General features: G+C 44.9%; 1 protein-coding gene across 22 annotated transcripts in view; it reads left to right on the forward strand.

The window, feature by feature from the left end:
- Nucleotides 1–21,249, forward strand: part of DNM1 (dynamin 1) — a 214,887-nt gene that overhangs the window by 168,462 nt on the left and 25,176 nt on the right. For 12 of the 22 annotated variants that reach the window (XM_077284430.1, XM_077284437.1, XM_077284438.1 and 9 more), the window contains 4 exons: nt 1,607–1,720; nt 16,087–16,196; nt 20,438–20,549; nt 21,209–21,220. In XM_077284430.1, the coding sequence (XP_077140545.1) occupies nt 1,607–1,720; nt 16,087–16,196; nt 20,438–20,549; nt 21,209–21,220 (348 nt within the window). The remainder of the gene's footprint in view (nt 1–1,606; nt 1,721–16,086; nt 16,197–20,437; nt 20,550–21,208; nt 21,221–21,249) is intronic. The other 10 variants (XR_013221217.1, XR_013221218.1, XR_013221219.1 and 7 more) reach the window with 1 other exon arrangement.

A 21,249-nucleotide genomic window follows, 5' to 3' on the forward strand; every position in this document is an offset into this window, starting at 1 on the left:
CCACGCTATCTACTATTCAGGGGATGAGTAGTGTTCAGATTACAGATCCGGGTACCGGCCAACCGACACTGGATAGCAGTGCCATCCGCAGCCTCTTGTGGAAGAGAGCTGGCTTGTATCCCATTGCTTGGCTTGGCGCTAAACAATATGGCCACTGTTTTCTGCCTGTGCTGGTGTATGGATTTGCATTCTTTTTTTTTTTTTTGCTTGATGGGTGTGCATGCATTTCCTAATCATGCTTTGTCACGCAACACAATGATAACCCCCATCATCACTCACGCTCAGCTTTTCCTCATGTGGCCTCATTCCCATGTGATGTGACAACCATGACTAGAGTGAGAAGGGGCGTATGTAGTGGAGAGGGGCTACCATAGCACCCACCACATCCACAAGCCATGGACTGGTTCACCTCCCCCATCAGTAGAGGCCCTAAATGATGGGGTACTCACACAAGTTTTTTGGGAAGGTTCTCACAGTCTCAAAAAAATAGAAAATTGGGCCATCGTGATCTGGTCTTCCCCTCTCTCCAATGGTCTAAAAGCCGCCCCAGGGCCTTCCTCTATGGCACAGACGCCCATCTCACTTCATGTTACTAACGTATGGTTGAATGTAAATATCCATGTCCGATACAAAAAGCTCTTCAACAATGGCTGTATTATCTTAAAGGGGTTGTCTACTCTTCGAAACAATGGCTGTTTTTTTTTTTCAGAAATGGTTACAGACCTATCCATGGTTTGTTCGTGATATTACAGCTCTGCTCCATTGAAGTGAATGAAGCTAAGCTGCAATACCAAATACAAGCTGCAGAGAGGTGGGGTGCTATACCAAATACAACCCGCAGAGAGGTGGGGTGCTATACCAAATACAACCCGCAGAAAGGTGGGGTGCTTTTTCTTTAACAAGGCAGCCATATTTATCTAATTCTGAAAAACCCCTTTAATTTTCACGGCTTTTGGTAGCCTTAAAGGAACCTTATCAGGACAATTTTACTACTTAAATTAATGGTACGGCTGTACAAGCCATATAACCACATTAAACATGATCCCTGTCTTGTAGTAATCTGATGTTCCAGTGTTGATAAACTGAGCTTTGAAGCCATATGCTAATAAACCAGGAAGTGCACTAGTTCATAGACACAACCCAGTTGTACTTTCTGGCTAATTTGCATATGGCTTCAAAGCTCTATTTCTCAGTATTGGCACTTCCGACTACTACAAGACAGGTATCGTTTGTATTGTGGTTCTAAGACCTATGCAGCTATACTATTGGTTTCAGTAGTAAAATCGTCCTCAAAGGCATCCTTTAAGAAAATGCAATGGAACGCACCAACTTCCATTGGCCATACGGTGGCCTTTACATATACATCAAGCGACAAGATACCCAATCGTTCCTACATATTCTGTCGTTTCTTTATTCCTTGTGGTTTTCTATATCTGTGTGGCTTTATTTGCATGCAGAGTGATTTGGAAATTGAAGGTGATTCTCAGTAAACCACAATCCTCAGCAATTGCTAACAAATGAAGGTTGGGAAGGCGGGTTTATGTTAACACTAATTCCTTTTGACCCCCTTTCCCTACTAGCAATGATGGGATGTTTTGTCCGGCAGGTCATTCGGAAGGGATGGCTGACCATCAACAACATTGGGATAATGAAGGGAGGTTCCAAGGAGTATTGGTTTGTGCTGACTGCTGAGAACCTATCCTGGTACAAAGACGATGAGGTATGTACTATGGTTCTCCATGCCACCATACTGTGACATCTGCAAACTAATAGATGGTATATACAATGAGTTCCAGTCAATGTTCCTCAACACCAATGTAGAATCATTGAGGTAGGAGTATTATGTATGTAGTATGTACATGTGACTGCACCAGCAGAATAGTGAGTGCAGCTCTGGAGTATAATACAGGATGTAACTCGGGATCAGTACAGGATCAGTAATGTAATGTATGTACACAGTGACTGCACCAGCAGAATAGTGAGTGCAGCTCTGGGGTATAATACAGGATGTAACTCAGGATCAGTACAGGATCAGTAATGTATGTACACAGTGACTAGACCAGCAGAATAGTGAGAGCAGCTCTGGAGTATAATACAGGATGTAACTCAGGATCAGTAATGTAATGTATGTACACAGTGACTAGACCAGCAGAATAGTGAGTGCAGCTCTGGGGTATAATACAGGATGTAACTCAGGACCAGTACAGGATAAATATTGTAATGTAAGTATGCAGTTACAAAATTAGTTGTGTTGTGTGCATTTTGGCTGCTGTTTACATGTAGTATAAAATAATGATCAGTGGTATACTGTATACCCTTTAAGAGGTATCAGTGATGTTTTGGGGTATTTTTCCTTCACTGTTATTAAGATTATCTATCCTGCATTTATTGCTTTTAGATGGTTTTATCTAGCCACTTCCAGTTCAGCAGGTCTACAAAACGCCGACACCGCACTTCTGTATCCTTGTCTCTGCCTTGCCCAAAATTACTTACAGATGTACCATTTAGTTTTTTTTTCCTTTTGTGGAATTTCCTCCTTAAATTCTTCCCAGCATAATTTGCTTATTTTCAGACTCCGCACCCTCATTCACAAGTACTGGAGATACGTCACCTAGAACAGTCCTCTGTTTTTTTTTTTTCCAATTTCTTTCGCAAAAGAAGCATAACTTTTGTGGCAGATTTTGGGATAGTGTCCTGGACCTGACTGTGGGTGAAATAATCCAAACTGACCGTATCTTGGCCGTAATAAAGGTGCAGAAACTGGCCAATAGCCAGCTGTTTAGTAGAGCATAATTTCACATTTGTCTTTAAAGCAATATATCCCAAGTCACCACTTAAAGGGGCGGTTGCACATCTGCTGGAGGTTTGCCATAGGCAGTAATTGGAAACATGTGCTGGGCTAGGTTTGTCCCGTGAGTTTTCCATGTGCCTCCTGCGCTCATATTTCATTCTTGTGCAGTAACCCTTTCCAAGAAGGAACACTCCAGTGATATGGAGTAATACTTGCAGAATCTTATAGCTCAGTCGTCTCTATGAATAGTCAAGATCATGCTGGCAGGGAGACAATAAGTTCTGCTTTGTAACTTTTTTTTTTTTTGTAACTTTTTACATTTTTTTAAGAGCTCCTCTCAGATGATTTACCACCGCATCAAAGTTCGTCTCAACTTAAGGTGGTCTCAGAGGAGTTCAGAAAAAGACAGACGAAAAGGCTACAAACGCTCCATCAGAGCTCGCTGACGGATTCTCAGATAACTCATCTTGCAGTCAGCAATATACGGTGCATCACACAGGCCATAAATGGCAAATGATGCAACTTTTTTTTATTGTAAAAAATGTGTTTTTTTTATAGCCCAAAATATATGCATCTCATTAAAAATAAAAATGTCCCAGAAGGCGTCCTTATCCTTGAAAGGACTTGCGCAAGATTAGGAAAAAAAAACATGTCTTATTTTTTGTCAAAGCAGAATCACATCGGTCCATGGGTTGTGAGTGGTAGTGCAGCTCAGCCCCATTTACTTAGAGCTGAGCTGTAATACCAGACACAACCACAGGACAGGTGTGGCGCTGTTTCTGGAAGAAAGAAGAAAGCAGGCATGTTTTTTTCTAATTCTAGGAAAGTCTTCTAATCTAGACGTTCGATTTTTATGCTATTTTGGTAATGTATTTTTTTTGTAGAAAAAGTATAAGGATTTTTGGCATAGGGTTTTTACGATATATTTACACGTGTTTGGAGTATGCTTACACATTTTTATATCATGAAAATAAGTACAAATAAGTACTGTATAAATGCAGTGAAGTGGGCAAGGAAAACAAAACAGTGGTGAACGGTGGCCATGATTCCGGCTGTTGTACTTGTCAGAAACATAATAAAAAAACAAAGAAATTCTTAATTGCTATGACTGTTGCTATCTCTGGGAGCAGAATTAAAAAAAAAAACAAAATGAGAAAATTACAAGAAATGGCGTCATCCTGACAATTGAGTATTAATTTTTGACACAATTAAAGACCTATCAAAATTACAAAAAAAAAAAAAGATTTTGACTTGATTCTGGTATATAGGCACTTATATACTGAAAATGGGTGCTCAGTTGACCAATTGGTTCTGGAGATTTCGTGGCTACCGATTTGAAAAAAGTGGGTCACAGAAAAATGCATTAAAGTTTTTCCTACTGATTACACAGAGACACGTTTAATTACGATCAATCAGCTACTCCAGGACCATAGAGTGATACTTCCTTGTGGTAATAAAATTCCTGCAGAGCTCCTCTCTTTTCTGCGATGAGAGTTGTCTCAATCGGAGTTGGACGAACGCCGCTCCGAGTGACTTAAACGAGCCTCGTCCCGAGTGCTCCCCACTTGATATCCAGTAGTCATTCCCAACACGTCCATTACTTTAAGAATTGGCATAAATCCCTCATTAAAGATAATGATTGCCAAAAACGTAGCTATGTTCACAATCTTTACACCCGAATGCAGCAAAAAGTCCAACTGAGTTAGTTGAGCGATTTATGGTGGTTTGTCACGATGGAAGGTTGCGTGTGTACCTTCGACTTTATGCCACTTGCACCAGCTCTCTTTACCCGGTAGGCATTGTCATGTTACGGTTTATCATCGGTAGAACTTTTATGATCGTACGTGGCCCATATTTCTTCCCTCATTTCCTTAATGGAGCCTGCATGTTTGCGAATAGCCAAGCCATAATACTTAGTGCGTCCACCAATAACTCTATCCAGCACCTTTGCCACCGATACCTTTGTTATTTTTTTCGCATCGCGAAGTCTCATGCCCATTCTGTTTTTCTATGTGTCTGACACATTAATTTTTCACGAGAGTAGCTTCATCTTCATACAGATTCGCATTTAATATTTCGGCAAACATTTTGCTGTCCCCATCTCCAATATACTTTTCATAAAGATCTCCGTGCTTTCCCTGCAATCTCAAAAACATTTCCGTAATAGCGTTGCTCTCCATTTTTCCCGCATTGCCTTCATGATTTATGGAGCACATTTCCTTGTGTGTTTTATACCATTCATCATATCCCTCCATATTGTCATCCTTTTTTTTTAGTTTCACACACAGCCTACTTTTAACCATGGCATCGGCTACTTTTTCCAAATGTTTTCCAATTAGACTAGACACACCAAATAAAGATGGCAGTCCTCTTTTTTCTTATGTTCTGTTACTGGAAACTGTTAACTGTGATGCAAAATTTCCAGTTTCTTCATTCTTTTTTTTACTTTGTCAACTGCTTGAGTTAAAATGTAATTGTACACCGCTGATGCTTCCATATACAGTGGGTACAGAAAGTATTCAGACCCCATTAAATTTTTCACTCTTTGTTTCATTGTAGCCATTTGGTACATTCAAAAAAAGTTCTTTTTTTCACATTACTCTGCACGCCATCTTGACTGAAAAAAAAACTGAACTGTAGAAATTTTTGCAAATTTAATAAAAAAGAAAAACTGAAATATCACATGGTCATAAGTATTCACATCCTTTGCTCAGACACTCATATTTAAGTCACATGCTGTGCATTCCCTTGTGATCCTCCTTGAGATGGTTCTACTCCTTCATTGGGGCCCAGCTTTGTTTAATTAAACTGATAGGACTTGATTTGGAAAGGCGCACACCTGTCTATATAAGACCTCACAGCTCACAGTGCCTGTCAGACCAAATGAGAATCATGAGGTCAAAGGAACTGGCCAAGGAGCTCAGAGACAGAATTGTGGCAAGGCACAAACCTGGCCAAGGTTACAACAGAATTTCTGCAGTACTCAAGGTTACTAAGAGCACAGTGGCCTCCATAATCTTTAAATGGAAGAAGTTTGGGCCACCAGAAGTCTTCCTAGACCTGGCCGTCCAGCCAAACTGAGCAGTCGTTGGAGAAGAGCCTTGGTGAGAGAGGTAAAGAAGAACCTCAAGATCACTGTGGCTGAGCTCCAGAGATGCAGTAGGGAGATGGGAGAAAGTTCCACAAAGTCAACTATCACTGCAGCCCTCCACCAGTTGGGCCTTTATGGCAGAGTAGCTCGACAGAAGCCTCTCCTCAGTGCAAGACATATGAAAGCCCACATAGAGTTTGCTAAAAAGCACATGAAGGACTCCCAGACTATGAGAAATAAGATTCTCTGGTCCGATGAGACGAAGATAGAGCTTTTTGATGATAATTCTAAGCGGTATCTGTGGAGAAAACTGCTTATCACCTACAATCCCAACAGTGAAACATGGTGGTGGCAGCATCATGCTATGGGGGCGTTTTTCAGCTGCAGGGACAGAATGACTGGTTGCAATTGAAGGAAACATGAATGCGGCCAAGTACAGAGATATCCTGGATGAAAACCTCTTCCGGAATGCTCTGCACCTCAGACTTGGCTGAAGGTTCACCTTCCAACAAGACAATGACCCTAAGCACGCAGCTAAAATAACAAAGGAGTGGCTTCAGAACAACTCTGTGACCATTCTTGACTGGCCCAGCCAGAGTCCTGACCTAAACCCATTTTAGCATCTCTAGAGAGACCTGAAAATGGCTGTCCACCAACGTTCACCATCCAACCTGACGGAACTGGAGAGGATCTGCAAGGAAGAATGGCAGAGGATCCCCAAATCCAGGTGTGAAAAACTTGTTGCATCATTCTCAAGAAGACTCATGGCTGTACTAGCTCAAAAGGTGCTTCTACTCACTACTGAGCAAAGGGTCTGAATATTTATGACCATGTGATATTTCAGTTTTTCATTCTAAATAAATTTGGAAAACTTTCTACATTTTTTTTTCAGTCAAGATGGGGTGCAAAGTGTACATTAATGAGAAAAAATTAACTTTTTTGAATTTACCAAATGGCTGCAATTTTATTATTATAGGGCCATTTATTCCATGCCGCTTTACATGTGAGGAGGGGTATACATAATAAAATAAAAGTACAATAATTTGAACAATACAAGTCACAACTGGTACATGAGGAGAGAGGACCCTGCCCACGAGGGCTCACAATCTACAAGGGATGGGTGAGGATACAGTAGGTGCGGATAGAGCTGGTCGTGCAGCGGTTTGGTCAATCGGTGGTTACTGCAGGTTGTAGGCTTGTCGGAAGAGAGTGAAAAATTTAAACGGGTCTGAATACTTTCCGTGCCCACTGTATATATTTTCAAGGCAGGTGTAATAACTGTTGATAGCCATGGCACCTGTCCAACAACCTGAAAACTAAATATAGGCCTTCTAGCCCAACACCTAAAAGTCAAAAAACAAGCACAATGCAACGGTTGATTTCAAATGCCTTGTCAGTAATTAGCGAGGAATAGATGTAAACCATCATTACAGAAGCGATTGATGTTAATTTTAAACCCTACACCTCGATGTGGCGTCAGATAGAATTTTACATTCTTTTTGCAAGTTTTTCATATGACGAGTGATGCAATTGTTGAAAACACTGAAAAGCTTCAGAATGCAGGAACCAAATTCTCTCAAAATGCGCAATTCAATATTTTTCGAAGATTTTAGGTTTTTTTTGCCGACGTGCTCACAAACTGTGAATACTGTCCACTCATGCGTTGGTTGTTAGGGCTAGCGGAACGCACCAAATAATTAAATAGATAGAATAAGGTGCATTCGCAGTCCGGGGTCCACCGTGCAGAGATGGAACCTGCTGCTAAGTAATGACGGACTATATGGCGGTAGAATGAGGATACACACATGGGTAAGTTACTTCACCCTGTATGAAGAAAGCGAACCCTGTTACGTCACAGGGTCGCGGTATCGCACAGAGAGCGCAAGCAAGGAATCACAGAACTCTATCCCAGGACACAAGATTACAGTTCGTGTAGACCTCTTGCGATCGACACCACAATTGGGGTATCAGAGTAACTAATATGCACTAATATGAAGTGCGTGCTGTGCCACACTGGCGGACGCCACTAACCACCCAGACTTGGGTAAGGTAAGTGCTCTAATAGCACACGGTGCTGCACTGGCGGTCACAGCAGTTAGACGCTGTTTACGTGTGGCTTTGTGCTGATAGCTCAGCCGGGCGCTAGATAGCAGACATCCACCTTTTGCGAGCAGTCATACACAAGGGAGCGGATGTTTAAGAACGACTTGCACTCATCAACACACACACGTTTACAAATGTATACTAGCGCATGGCCGTGCGGCCATGCGAACCTTTTATAGCTGCAGCTAGTACAAGACCTTCCCAGAAGGACCAATGGGAGTCTGCCACAGAAGAACACCTTCAGGACCTTCCTAGAGGACCAATGGGATTTGCTGCAGTATCAGAGCATGTGACCCCCGACCTCCAATGGGAGGTCGTCCCATGGGCATGCTCAGAAAGAGAAAAGCTGGACTTAGTCCCAGAAAGACCTGCTCGCTGCTGAACATTGCTGGCTACAAGGACAGAGCCTGGAAGGGCAGTAGTAACCAGTCGTCCAGTATCAGCCTGAGCTAGACGCTGGGACCGACGTCTCCACTGCGGCTGGAGAAGAATGGGAGACCGCAGCAGAGATGGTTCGAGATTCCCCCTGTGCAGAGGTGGGAACTCGACACCTAACATTGGTTGCCTCAAAATATTTTTTAGAATGATACGGACGCGCGTTATAATGTCTCGACCCTTTTTCTATCCATTTCCACTAGTTTTTTAAACTTGTAAAATTCCAGAATAACATTGTTAGTGTCCACTCAACGGTCAACACATCTATTGGGCAAGTTAATCCGAAAGCAAAAAAAGAGGGATTTTTGGTACTCACCGTAAAATCTCTTTCTTGGAGTCTTCATTGGGGGACACAGATAACCATGGGTGTATGCTGCTGCTGCTAGGAGGCTGACACTATGCAAAAAAGGAAAAGAACAATAGCCCCTCCCCGGCAGTAAACAGCCACCGACAGGCACTGAGCACCTCAGTTGGTGAAAAAAGCAGTAGGAGAAACAACCATAACTGACAACACATGAGTACCAACTCAATCAGGACTTGTAGGCCCAAACACGGTACCAAGAACAAATAACCAGGGAGGGTGCTGTGACCCCCAATGAAGGCTCCAAGAAAGAGATTTTACGGTGAGTACCAAAAATCCCTCTTTCTTTATCGCTTCATTGGGGGACACAGATAACCATGGGACGTCCAAAAGCAGTCCCGGAAAAGGGTGGGTAGAAAGGAAGCGAGAAAAGGGCTCAGGTCGGTCGGTGTGCGACTTATGCCTGCAGTACCTTCCTACCAAAACCTGCATCTGACGAGGTCTGGGTATGAACCCTATAGAACCTCGTGAACGTATGTAAAGACGACCAGGTGACAGCCTTGCAAACCTGAAAAGCGGAGGCCTGGTGACGAACAGCCCAGGAAGCACCGACAGCTCTGGTGGAGTGGGCCCGTACCCCAGGAGGGGGCTACGTCTCTCGAGCATGGTAGGTTTCCGTTATAGCAGAACGAATCCAGCGAGAGCTAGTGGATTTGGACGCTTGAAGGCCTTTCCTGCGACCCTCAGCAATGACAAACAGAGAGTCGGATTTGCGAAAATGGGCAGGTCTAGAAAGATAGATCCGAACGGCCCTGACAACATCAAGCTTGTGAAGAGACTTCTCCAAGGGGTGAACAGGAAAAGGGCAAAAAGAAGGAAGAATGATATCCTCATTGATGTGGAAAGTGGAAACCACCTTGGGAAGAAATTCGGGGACAGGTCTTAGAACGACCTTGTCCTGATGAAGAATCAGGAAGGGGGAGCGGCAGGATAATGCTGCCAACTCGGAAACTCTTCTAATTGAAGTGATGGCAATGAGGAAGGCCACCTTCCAAGAAAGAAAGGAAAAAGAGACGTCCTGAAGCGGTTCAAAAGGAACAGTCTGAAGGGCACTGAGAACCAAATTGAGGTCCCAAGGTTCCAGCGGAGGACAAAAAGGAGGAGCAAGATGAGCAACTCCTTGCAGAAAAGTCTTCACTTGAGAGACGGAAGCCAAGTCCCTTTGGAAAAGAATGGCCAAGGCGGAAACTTGACCCTTTAGGGTACTAAAGGACAAACCCGAGTCGAGACCCGACTGCAGGAAGCTCAGAAAGTCCGGAAGGTAAAAAGTCATCGGAAAGACGTCGTGTGTCTCGCACCACCGGAAGAAAGCCTTCCAGTACCTGTGGTAAAGGCGAGAAGAAGCTGGCTTCCTGGCTCTGATCATGGTCTGTATGACCTGATGAGAAAAACCAGACTCCCTCAGAACCGCGGCCTCAACAACCATGCCGTTAAATGTAGGGACTGAGAACTCTGGTGGAAGAGTGGGCCCTGTGAGAGAAGATCTGAGCGGTCTGGGAGTCTCCAAGGGGTATCCGCGAGCATGTTGACCAGCTCCGCGTACCAGGGGCGCCTTGGCCAGTCTGGAGCTATGAGTATGACCGGAATCCCCTCTAACTTTATCTTTTTTACTACCCTTGGGATCAAGGGAAGTGGGGGAAACAGGTAAGGAAACTGAAACTGCGACCATGGGATTACCAGGGCGTCGTGGCTGATGGCCAGAGGGTCCCTGGATCTGGCGACAAATTGAGGAACTTTGTGGTTCATCCGAGACGCCATGAGGTCGACGTCTGGGGTGCCCCAACGAAGACAAATCTGGTCGAATACTGAGGGATGGAGAGACCACTTGCCCGCCGCCAGGCCCTGGCGGCTGAGGAAGTCGGCTGCCCAATTTTCGACGCCCGGAATGTGGAGAGCTGAAATGACCGGAACGTGACGTTCCGCCCAATGAAGTATCCTTGCTGCCTCTGCCATTACCTGACTGCTGCGCGTCCCACCCTACTGGTTTAAGTATGCCACGGCCGTGGCGTTGTCCGACTGGATGCGGACGGGACGACCGGCCAGGAGTGATTGCCAGTAGAGTAGGGCAAGGAAGATTGCTCTGATCTCCAGTAAGTTGAAAGGAAGAAGAGCCTCCTGGTGGGTCCAGCGACCCTGCGCTGTGAGATGTCGGAAGACCGCTCCCCAACCGAGCAGGCTGGCATCTGTGGTGATGACCTGCCACTGAAGCGGAAGAGAAGACCTCCCTCTGAGGAGCGATGAAGACAGGGTCCACCAGGTAGTGACTGCCGAGCCTGCCGAGGCAGACGAACGGTCCAGTGGGGTCGTGGATCTGTTCCAAGTGGAGAGAAGAAACAGTTGGAGGGGACATGTGTGGAATTGGGGGGCAAACGGAATGGCCTCCATGGAGGCAACCATCTGTCCCAGGACTGCCATGCAGAACCGAAGCAAGCGAGGAGCTGGGTGTTTGAGAGATCGGGCTGCCTTGCGGAGACCGGAGAACTTGTCCAGTGGGAGGAAGACCTGAGCCAAGTTTGTGTCGAATTCCATGCCCAGGAAGGACAGACGCTGGCAGGGAATCAGAGAGGACTTGTCCCGGTTGATGATCCACCCGAGGTGAGTCAGAGTGTCCAGAGAGATCTGGAGGCTTCGCGCACAGTCTCGATGAGAAGAACCCCTGATCAAAAGATCGTCCAGGTAGGGGATGATGAGTATCCCCCCTGGAACGAAGGATGGCCATGACCGTCTCCATGATCTTGGTGAAGACCCTGGGGGCTGACGCCAGGCCGAACGGGAGGGCCGTGAATTGGTAGTGCTCTTCCTGGATAGCAAACCGAAGGTACCTCTGGTGCCGTACGCACATAGGAACATGAAGGTACACATCCTGAATGTCCACCGAACACAGGAACTCCCCGGGCTCCATAGCGGCAATCACAGATCGCAAGGACTCCATCCTGAAGTGGCGGAGACGAACATGGCGGTTCAAAAACTTGAGATCCAGAATTGGGCGAAGGGAACCTTCTTTCTTGGGGACTACAAAAAGGTTCGAGTAGAACCCCGAAAAACGCTCGTTTGAAGGGACGGGAATGACTACGCCAGCTGTGACCAGGGAAGAGACGGCCTGAAGAAACCCGGGCAGTTGAGATGGTTGCCTTGGTGGACGAGAGAGGAAGAAACGATTTTCCGGAAGGAAAGAAAATTCGATCTTGTAACCGGAGGTAACTACCTCTCTGACCCAGGTGTCGCTGACTACAGACAGCCAGGCGTCCCGGAAGGAAAGAAGTCTGCCTCCCACCCTGGAAGTCATTCCAGGTGGGGGCGACCCGTCACTTGGAACGAAATCTATCGGAACGGGTGCCAGATGACCTGAAAGGTTGGCTCTTAGTTTTCCATCTGGGTGCAGGCTTGTAAGAAGGTCTCCTCCACTTTCCTGAAGCGGAAGGTTGCTCCTGCTGGGAAGAGGAGTCAGAGGTCCGAAATTGACGAAAGTGCCTAAAAGGCCTAGGGCCTTTTTATTGAAGAAACGTTTTGGTCTAGACTGAGGGAAGGAAGTACTTTTTCCTCCCGTGGCATCAAAAATGATCTGGTCTAAGCGAGAGCCAAAGAGTCTGGAACCCTGAAAGGCTAGGTTGGTGAGAGACTTCTTAGAAGTTGCATCTGCGCTCCATGCTTTGAGCCAAAGAATGCGGCGTATAGCAATGATGTTGCTACTTGCCCTTGAGGAACAGGCCGCTGCATCCAAGGAGGCAGCCAAAACGTATTTGCCCGCGTGGCCAATCTGGTCCGCCAAATCAGCCAGTTCCTGTGGGGAAGCCGAAGCCAAAATGCCTCATTGAAGAATCTTGGCCCAGGCGGAAATGGCCTTTGCCACCCAGGTGGAGGCGAAACTGGGGCAGAGGGAAGCACCTGATGCCTCGAAAGCTGACTTGGCTAGAGTCTCAATCTGTCTGTCCGTAGCATCTTTAAGCGACGCACCGTCAGGTAGGGACAGGACCGTCTTGGATGAAAGACAGGAAACCGGCGGGTCCATCTTTGGAGATTCTGCCCATTTGGCAAGAAGGTCAGCACTAAACGGGTATAATACATCCAGGTGTTTTCTGCCTGGGAAACGCTTCTCAGGATGTTCCCAGTGTTAGACAGGGTAGACTCAAATTCCTCGTGATTGGGAAAGGAGCGAGAAGGACACTTGACCCGTTTGAAGGAGACAGAAGGATCCTGTTGTAATAATTATAGGGGATAACTCAGGAGACTCTCTGCGTGGAACAAGACAACTACAGGACACAGTTTTATAAGTGGTAAAGTCTATATTATCACACGGTGATTCAAACAGGTGCAGAGAGAAACTCAAGTCCACAATATCAAATGCAGCTCAGCAGTCTATAGGAAACTTCAGAGGAAAAATGCAATCACGCAGAAAGTCTATGAAGCACAATTATTCTTGAGGATACTTGACACGAATAAATCCTTGTCTTAGTCAAAACACAGATAGATAAGCTTATAAGGCAGTTCAAATAATATCTTAGCTCAACCAGGGAGGCCGGGTTAATAGTCTCAGGTTTTTGCAGAGCAGCAAACAGCTTACATGTCCAGCAAATGCAGATGGAAGTAAATACGAGCAGCAGATGAAGGAGGATTACTGGAACTGGTGTATGCAGCAGGAACTCAGAGCAGAGTAGCAGGATTACCACACAGGTTCACAGGAGCAGGTATATAGCCAGGGAGTAATCAGAGGTCAGGAGCTGGATGCAAGGCAGAATACTCTAGCACAGACTGAAGGCTGGGGTGGAGTTTTATAGCAGGAAGACACAGTGCACATGAGACCAAAGACGCCATCTTGGAAAAGGGCAGTAATACACAAAAGGTAAAAAATGTTCAGAGTCCTGACACCTGTGAGGGAACCTCGTCCTGTTTAAGCTTAAGAGTTTGGGAGATAGCCAAGATGAGACTATCCACAATAGCCTGTACACCAGACGTCTGGTCTGAGTCAGAGTCAGACCCGGACTGGGAATCTATGTCCGACCCAAGGTCCTCCTCCGAAGAGGGGAATTGGGAAGAGGTGAGCAGCTTGGGAACTGCTGAGGGACCCAGAGAGCTGGAAGAGGAGCCAGACAGGGACCTCTTTCTAGAACGGCCGGCCGGAGCGTTCTTCTGAGGGTCGATAACAGGTGCGTGCGACTCGCCATGAGAGACGGTCGAGCACTGGTGGCTGGAGCTAGATGCGGAAGTCGTTCAAGCGCCTGGACCAGAGATTGGGATACTTTAGTCAAGTCAGAGACTGACTGAGACATAGCAACTGCACACTCTGGGGGAGGGGGAGTGCACTCATCCTGAGATTCGGAAGCTTCCTGTGGAGCAGACATGGTAGGCGGACTGCAGGATTGGCAGAAGGGTGACGACTGACCTGCTGACCACTTTTGCTTGCAGCGTGAGCAAGCGTAATGAATGATGGTGATTGGAGGGATGGAAAGCTCTGCCTGTGTAAGTCTAAACTACTGGAGCGCTGCCTCCGGAGTTTGATATACTGCAGGAGAGGGTTGCTAGGGTACGGAAGAAAGCCTACCGTACAGGAAGGAAAGAGCTTCAGCTGAGTCGGTATCTGTGCCCCCCGAGTGGAGTATCATCTGGATAGGAAGCAGAATCCAAGATGGAGGAGGAATAGAGGCCTCGTGGGGAAGGGGGGGAGTGGTTAAGCACACAGCAAATGACCGAGAAGAGAGAAACCCCTGATAGGTCCAGCGGCAGAAGGGGGCGTGTGAGCTGTATTAAAATATCACTGGGTGCCAAGAAAGCGCGGGCGATTAGGAGGCGCGGCCGACCGGCCCGAACTGAGGGAAAGTGAAAGTAAAAAAGGGGAGCCACAGCGCTGAATGGACAACGCATGGAATAGACGGCAGGGCAGCGCTGACAGGTCCAGGGGAGGGAAGGGAGCCAGCGTGTAATACAAACAACAATCCCCTTCCCCCCGATTTATCTTCATTACCTTGATCTTCAGGGCTGTATGAGTGTCGTCCAGAGGCCCAAGGGAAGGCAGGGACGCTGGAGAGAAGAACCCTCTTCCAGGAGACGGCATCAACCCCCTTAGGGAAAAAGGGGGGGAGGTCACCGCTGGTGACTACCGTCTCCCTCTCAGCCCTCTCCGAGGAGAGGGGTGAGGAGGAAATTTGGCAAGGACCGGCCACCAAACTCACCCTGAGGCACCAATGAAGGCGCAGGGGAGAAATGTCCTGCCAGCAGGCCTGAGTGTTGCGATGTGGGTAACACCACACTGCTCGCTCAGCCGCTAATAATGGGAAGGCAGAGTGAATTAACACCCTGATTCCCTAGAAGTTGAATCCGAAAAACAAAATAAATAATTAGTAAAACACAACAAACCTGCGAAAGCAAAAAATGATTAGCTGCGGATCTGGGAGATCCAGGTCCGCCTCCTACAGACACTAAGCACAAACTGAGGTGCTCAGTGCCTGTCGGTGGGTGTATACTGCCGGGGAGGGGCTATTGTTCTTTTCCTTTTTTGCATAGTGTCAGCCTCCTAGCAGCAGCAGCATACACCCACGGTTATCTGTGTCCCCCAATGAAGCGATAAAGAAAGCATACTCGCACACAAGGCCGGCGAAATTCTTCATTGTGCGCCGTGCGTTCCGAGCACCAAGCACGCGTCACGGATCGCTCCCTATAAGGTGCTATAACTCTTTACATATTTTTTAATATTGCTAATCGAGCTGCATCGTTTTGCAGATATATTCTCCACATTAAATACATGAAAATTATGAAAACTTTTTTTTTCCAAATAGTTAGACTAGAAGACCCCTTAAGGAATATATGGTATATCCATAAATGTCTGGTTGGTGGGGGTCTTCAATTGTTGATCAAGGTTCGGGGATCCTCATTGTCCCAGTAGGTAAGTGAACAAGAGCTGTAGATAATCCATAATCATCTGGTAGGAAATTCTCCTTTAAGGCTGGGATATTTTTAAGATACCCTAGCCAGGGGTGTAACTTTAGTGGGTGCAAGGGTTGCAGTCACATCTGAGTCCTAGAAACTTGGGGGCCCATCTAAGAAGAGCAATAGCTGGGGCCTCTTTTGGAGACTTTGCATTGAGGCCCAAGATTCTCTTGTAGGTTATCAAGATGAAAGAGAATGATAACTTTTGACCACAAGGTTTGGAGTCAGAACCATGGAGACACATAGGTCAGCATGTGAGCTGTTTACACATAACGGTATATGAAAATATTCTATTTTACAAAAGCCACAATGGATTTCCATAATAATATAATAATGTGTAAATGGTGTCCCTGATGATAACACATTCATTTCCTCTGACTACAGGAGAAAGAGAAGAAGTATATGCTTCCCCTAGATAACCTAAAACTGAGAGATATCGAAAAGGGATTCATGTCCAGCAAACATATCTTCGCCCTGTTCAATACTGAGCAAAGGTAAGGACATGAGTGAGGTTGAGATGCTAAAAAACTAAAGTTAGCAGCGTAGCGGCATTATTCAGTGTCTCTCCGAGATGGAGGATTTTGTCAGGTCTAAGCCCCTTCCTACCAGCTGTTTTTAGTCTATATTTTTTGTCATTTCAGTTTATACAATGCCCTTATACTGCCATATAATATAGGACAATACTGCTATTATGTCCTAAAGCAATACTCAGTATGGTGCACTAAAAAAAGCAATATTTCAACCATAACACATATTAACGCTATATATTTCCCATATATTACTACAGTTCATTTCCAAACTAATACCGCCATACACAGCTGAATAATACTGAGTGGTTTTATTTTGTTTGTGGAGTTCTTGTCCCTTGGGGCTTCCTTTAGAAAATGGTGGCTGGTGGCTGTCTAGCATCTCTGCTCTGCACACACTTACATTAATTAAACAATGCTCTTCTTTTTCTGATCTGGTCTAAGGCCGGCCTCACACTAGTGAGTTTTACGGACGTATGAGCGCATAAACTACGTCCATAAAGTACGCATTACACACGGCCTAATGATTCTCTATGGCCCAGCTCCTATCTGCCGTATATTACGCATCCGTAATATACGGTCTTGTACGGCCGTAGAAAATCACAGCATGCTGCGTTTGTCACCGTATTGCGCAAAAAAATCGCCAATGAAAGTCTATGGGGGCGAGAAAAATACGGATTCCACACGGACCAGCAGTGTGACTTGCGAGAAATACGCAGCGGTGTTAGTGAAAAGCCGGTAATTCAATTGCCGGCTTTTCATTTCTCCTTCACAAACCCGACATGATATGAGACATGGTTTACATACAGTAAACCATCTCATATCCCTTTTTTTTTGCATATTCCACACTACTAATGTTAGTAGTGTGTATGTGCATAATTTGGGTGCTGTAGCTGCTAAAATAAAGGGTTAAATGGCGGAAAAAATTGGCGTGGGCTCCCGCGCAATTTTCTCCGCCAGAGTGGTAAAGCCAGTGACTGAGGGCAGATATTAATAGCCTAGGGAGGGTCCATGGTTATTGGCCCCCCCTGGCTACAAACATCTTCCCCCAGCCACCCCAGAAAGGCACATCTGGAAGATGCGCCTATTCTGGCACTTGGCCACTCTCTTCCCACTCCCATGTAGCGGTGGGATATGGGGTAATGAAGGGTTAATGTCACCTTGCTATTGTAAGGTGACATTAAGCCAGGTTAATAATGGAGAGGTCAATTATGACACCTATCCATTATTAATCCAATTGTATGAAAGGGTTAAAAAAACACACACACACACATTATTAAAAAGTATTTTAATGAAATAAACACACAGGTTGTTTTAATATTTTATTGCTCTCTCAATCCACCTGAAGACCCTCGCTCTGAAAAATAATAAACCAACAATATACATACCTTCAGATGATCTGTCACGTCCCACGAAGTAAATCCATCTGAAGGGGTTAAATCATTTTACAGCCAGGAGCTGTGCTAAAGCACTCGCTCGTGCCTGTAAACCCCGGGTGCTGAAAGGAAAGCAGGATGATCTGTACTTACCTTGAGTTGCGGTGATGCGCCCTCTGCTGGATGTCCTCATGAACTGGAGCCTTGGAAAAGTTCCCACGCTCGAGTCCATATGAGGACATCCAGCAGAGGGCGCATCACCGCAACTCAAGGTAAGTACAGATCATCCTGCTTTCCTTTCAGCACCCGGGGTTTACAGGCACGAGCGAGTGCTTTAGCACAGCTCCTGGCTGTAAAATGATTTAACCCCTTCAGATGGATTTACTTCGTGGGACGTGACAGATCATCTGAAGGTATGTATATTGTTGGTTTATTATTTTTCAGAGCGAGGGTCTTCAGGTGGATTGAGAGAGCAATAAAATATTAAAACAACCTGTGTGTTTATTTCATTAAAATACTTTTTAATAATGTGTGTGTTTTTGTAACCCTTTCATAAAATTGGATTAATAATGGATAGGTGTCATAATTGACGCCTCTCCATTATTAATCTGGCTTAATGTCACCTTACAATAGCAAGGTGACATTAACCCTTCATTACCCCATATCCCACAGCTACATGGGAGTGGGAAGAGAGAGGCCAAGTGCCAGAATAGGCGCATCTTCCAGATGTGCCTTTTCTGGGGTGGCTGGGGGCAGATGTTTGTAGCCAGGGGGGGGCAATAACCATGGTTCCTCTCTAGGCTATTAATATCTGCCCTCAGTCACTGGCTTTACCACTCTGGCGGAGAAAATTGCGCGGGAGCCCACGCCAATTTTTTCCGCCATTTAACCCGTTATTTTAGCAGCTACAGCGCCCAAATTTTGCACATACACACTACTAACATTAGAAGTGTGGAATATGCCAAAAAAAAGGGGATATGAGATGGTTTACTGTATGTAAACCATGTCTAATATCCTGTCGGGTTTGGGAAGGAGAAATGAAAAGCCGGCAATTGAATTACCGGCTTTTCACATATATCGCGCTGAATTAAATATAAATACAGAATATATATATATGTGTCTCAATGACATATATATATATATATATATATGTATATATATATATATATATATATATATATATATATATATACTGTATATATGTTTTAACGAACATTTGAGCACATAAATCCATTAGATGTCGGTTTTGCAAGCCTGCGAGAAAATATCGCAGTACGGATGCCATACGGATTACATACGGAGGATGCCATGCGCAAAATACGCTGACACACCCTGCCTACGGATGACATACGGATCACTATTTTGGGGACTTTTCTGCGTATGCCGGCCATAAAAAAACAGACCGTATTTACATACGCTGAGTGTGAGGCCGGCCTAAATCAAACCCACAAGCAGTATCATTGCTAGTAGAATCTAAAGCTGTGAGCCACAGATTGCACTGAACAGTGTGGGATCATTTTCTATACTTAAAACTGCATTGCAGGCTGTTAAGCCACAAGCAGGTTATGCTGATACATAGAGATAAATATGTAGATAGCAGTGTATTTCTATGTTCTTGTACTCTAGAGGGAAAATAAATGTCTAAAAAATAATTTAAAAAAAATACAAAAATGCTGTTTTTTTCTTCTGATTTGGTGTCCCAGGGAATTGAGCCAACAATATATATTATTGCAAGCAGCAGCTAAAGCTATCAGCCACAGCCTGCACTGATCAGCAGAGGAGAATTTTATATACTCGAATCTCCATTGCAGGCTCTGACCCCACAGACAGATTATTGTGGTACATAGAGATACATTGTATGTACAATGCATTCTATGTATCTGTATTCTAGAGGTCAAGAAAAAAGTCAGATTTTCTTTTCTTCCCACAAAATTACTGAAAAAAAAAATTAAATACAATTATAACAATGTAAATTTTACTGTTCTTTTAAAAAAATAAATAAATACAACATCACAAATCAGCAAGCTGCAGACATATTTGGTGCCTCTGTAATCGTAACAACCTGCACAACACATTGATCCAACTATTTATGGAGATCGGTACATGGTGTAAGAAAAAAATGGGATTTTTTTTCCCATTTAACCCATAAAAATGTAATAAAAATGTAATAAAAATGTAACGCTGAGACCATATTCACATGTAGCACGAATGTGTGGTTTTTTTCCCTACTGCTTTTTCTCTGCACAATTTCTGCAGGTGTCCGCATGACACAATAGCAATTTTCTCCGATTGTGTGTTTGCATGTAAAAAAAAACTTTAGTGCAGAATTTAAGCTTTTCAGTACTATAAATACCACATTACAAGCGCTGCTTTACATCTACACCAAAAACGCATCAAATAATGGGGAAAAGGCTCCAAAAATGCAACACACATGCAATAATTGCTACCCCATCTGACATTTCCTCCTGCCGGGGTAGAAAGATGGCAAATGGGAGTGGCTTGAAAAGTGGCTAGTGGCATGGTCAAAATTTGCTGTGCCGCCCTACATGTGCCACATAGTTTGTCCCTTTTTCTGTCCTGTAAAAGCTAGGAGGTATACCGTAAGGAGCATGGCCAAAACCCCTTTTTCTCAAACGTAGGGTTTGGATTAGAGGGGGTAGTCAGACTAAGAGAGTCTTCTTTTCATTTTTGCTTTTAAGCCTCCTATGTACCAATATCCATTCCATGTCCAAAAGTTGAGCTACCCTTGAAATCACCAAATAAGTGATAACTGGATATGTCACGTGTAATTTTCAGTTCATTCCTAAATTGTTATCTCTGTGGTCCTTAAAGGAACGTTTACAAGGATTACCGTCAACTGGAGTTGGCCTGCGAGACTCAAGAGGAGGTGGACAGCTGGAAGGCCTCCTTCTTACGTGCCGGTGTTTACCCAGAAAGAGTTGGGGTACGTACAAAGATATCACACATGATGGTAGATTGTGATGTTCCATACAAATGCTTTCAATATCGTCAAGCATGTGGAAGTCCTATACCACTGGCCAAATGTTCATTGGAAGTCCAAAATAAATATCTAAGACCCCCTGTATGAGTCGTTATAGCGCAACCTTTTTATTTGGTTTGACATCATTTTGATATAATGCTCCTCAGGGGTGGACCTAGACAGAAGTGAGCCTCCTGTGCAAGAACAGTATAAGGGGCCCAACTTTGTGTCTGAGACAAAAGCTGCTTTTTGCTTTGGAGGTGGAAGCGAGCCCCCTTACTTCTTGGGCCTCTGTGCAGCTGCACAGGTTGCACCAATCTTGTGTCCACCACTTGACTTGACCCTATTTTTGACAGTTCCTCAAAAAGCTCCAAATGAGTTTGTCCGTTGGCTTCCAGCCATTCATAGGCTCAAAAGTCCCAGTTTACTTACCTGTCCTCTCATGACGGACATCTTGGTGATTTTACGGACTCTTGGTTCTTCCCTCATTTTGATCTTTTCCTGTCTTGATAAATTTGAGGCCCCAGGATCCCTCCTTAACCACTAACTGTAGTGTTTTTCTATTTTGTCCCCTTTTTTGTGTGTTTTATTCTATTCTGTTGTGGCTCAATCTGACTTCAAAGGACAAGGATAAAGTAAGTTGTGCTATCAGCTTCCGAGGGAG

This window comes from Ranitomeya variabilis, chromosome 2, assembly GCF_051348905.1.
Source record: "Ranitomeya variabilis isolate aRanVar5 chromosome 2, aRanVar5.hap1, whole genome shotgun sequence".
In the NCBI taxonomy this organism is placed as follows: Eukaryota; Metazoa; Chordata; class Amphibia; order Anura; family Dendrobatidae; genus Ranitomeya; species Ranitomeya variabilis.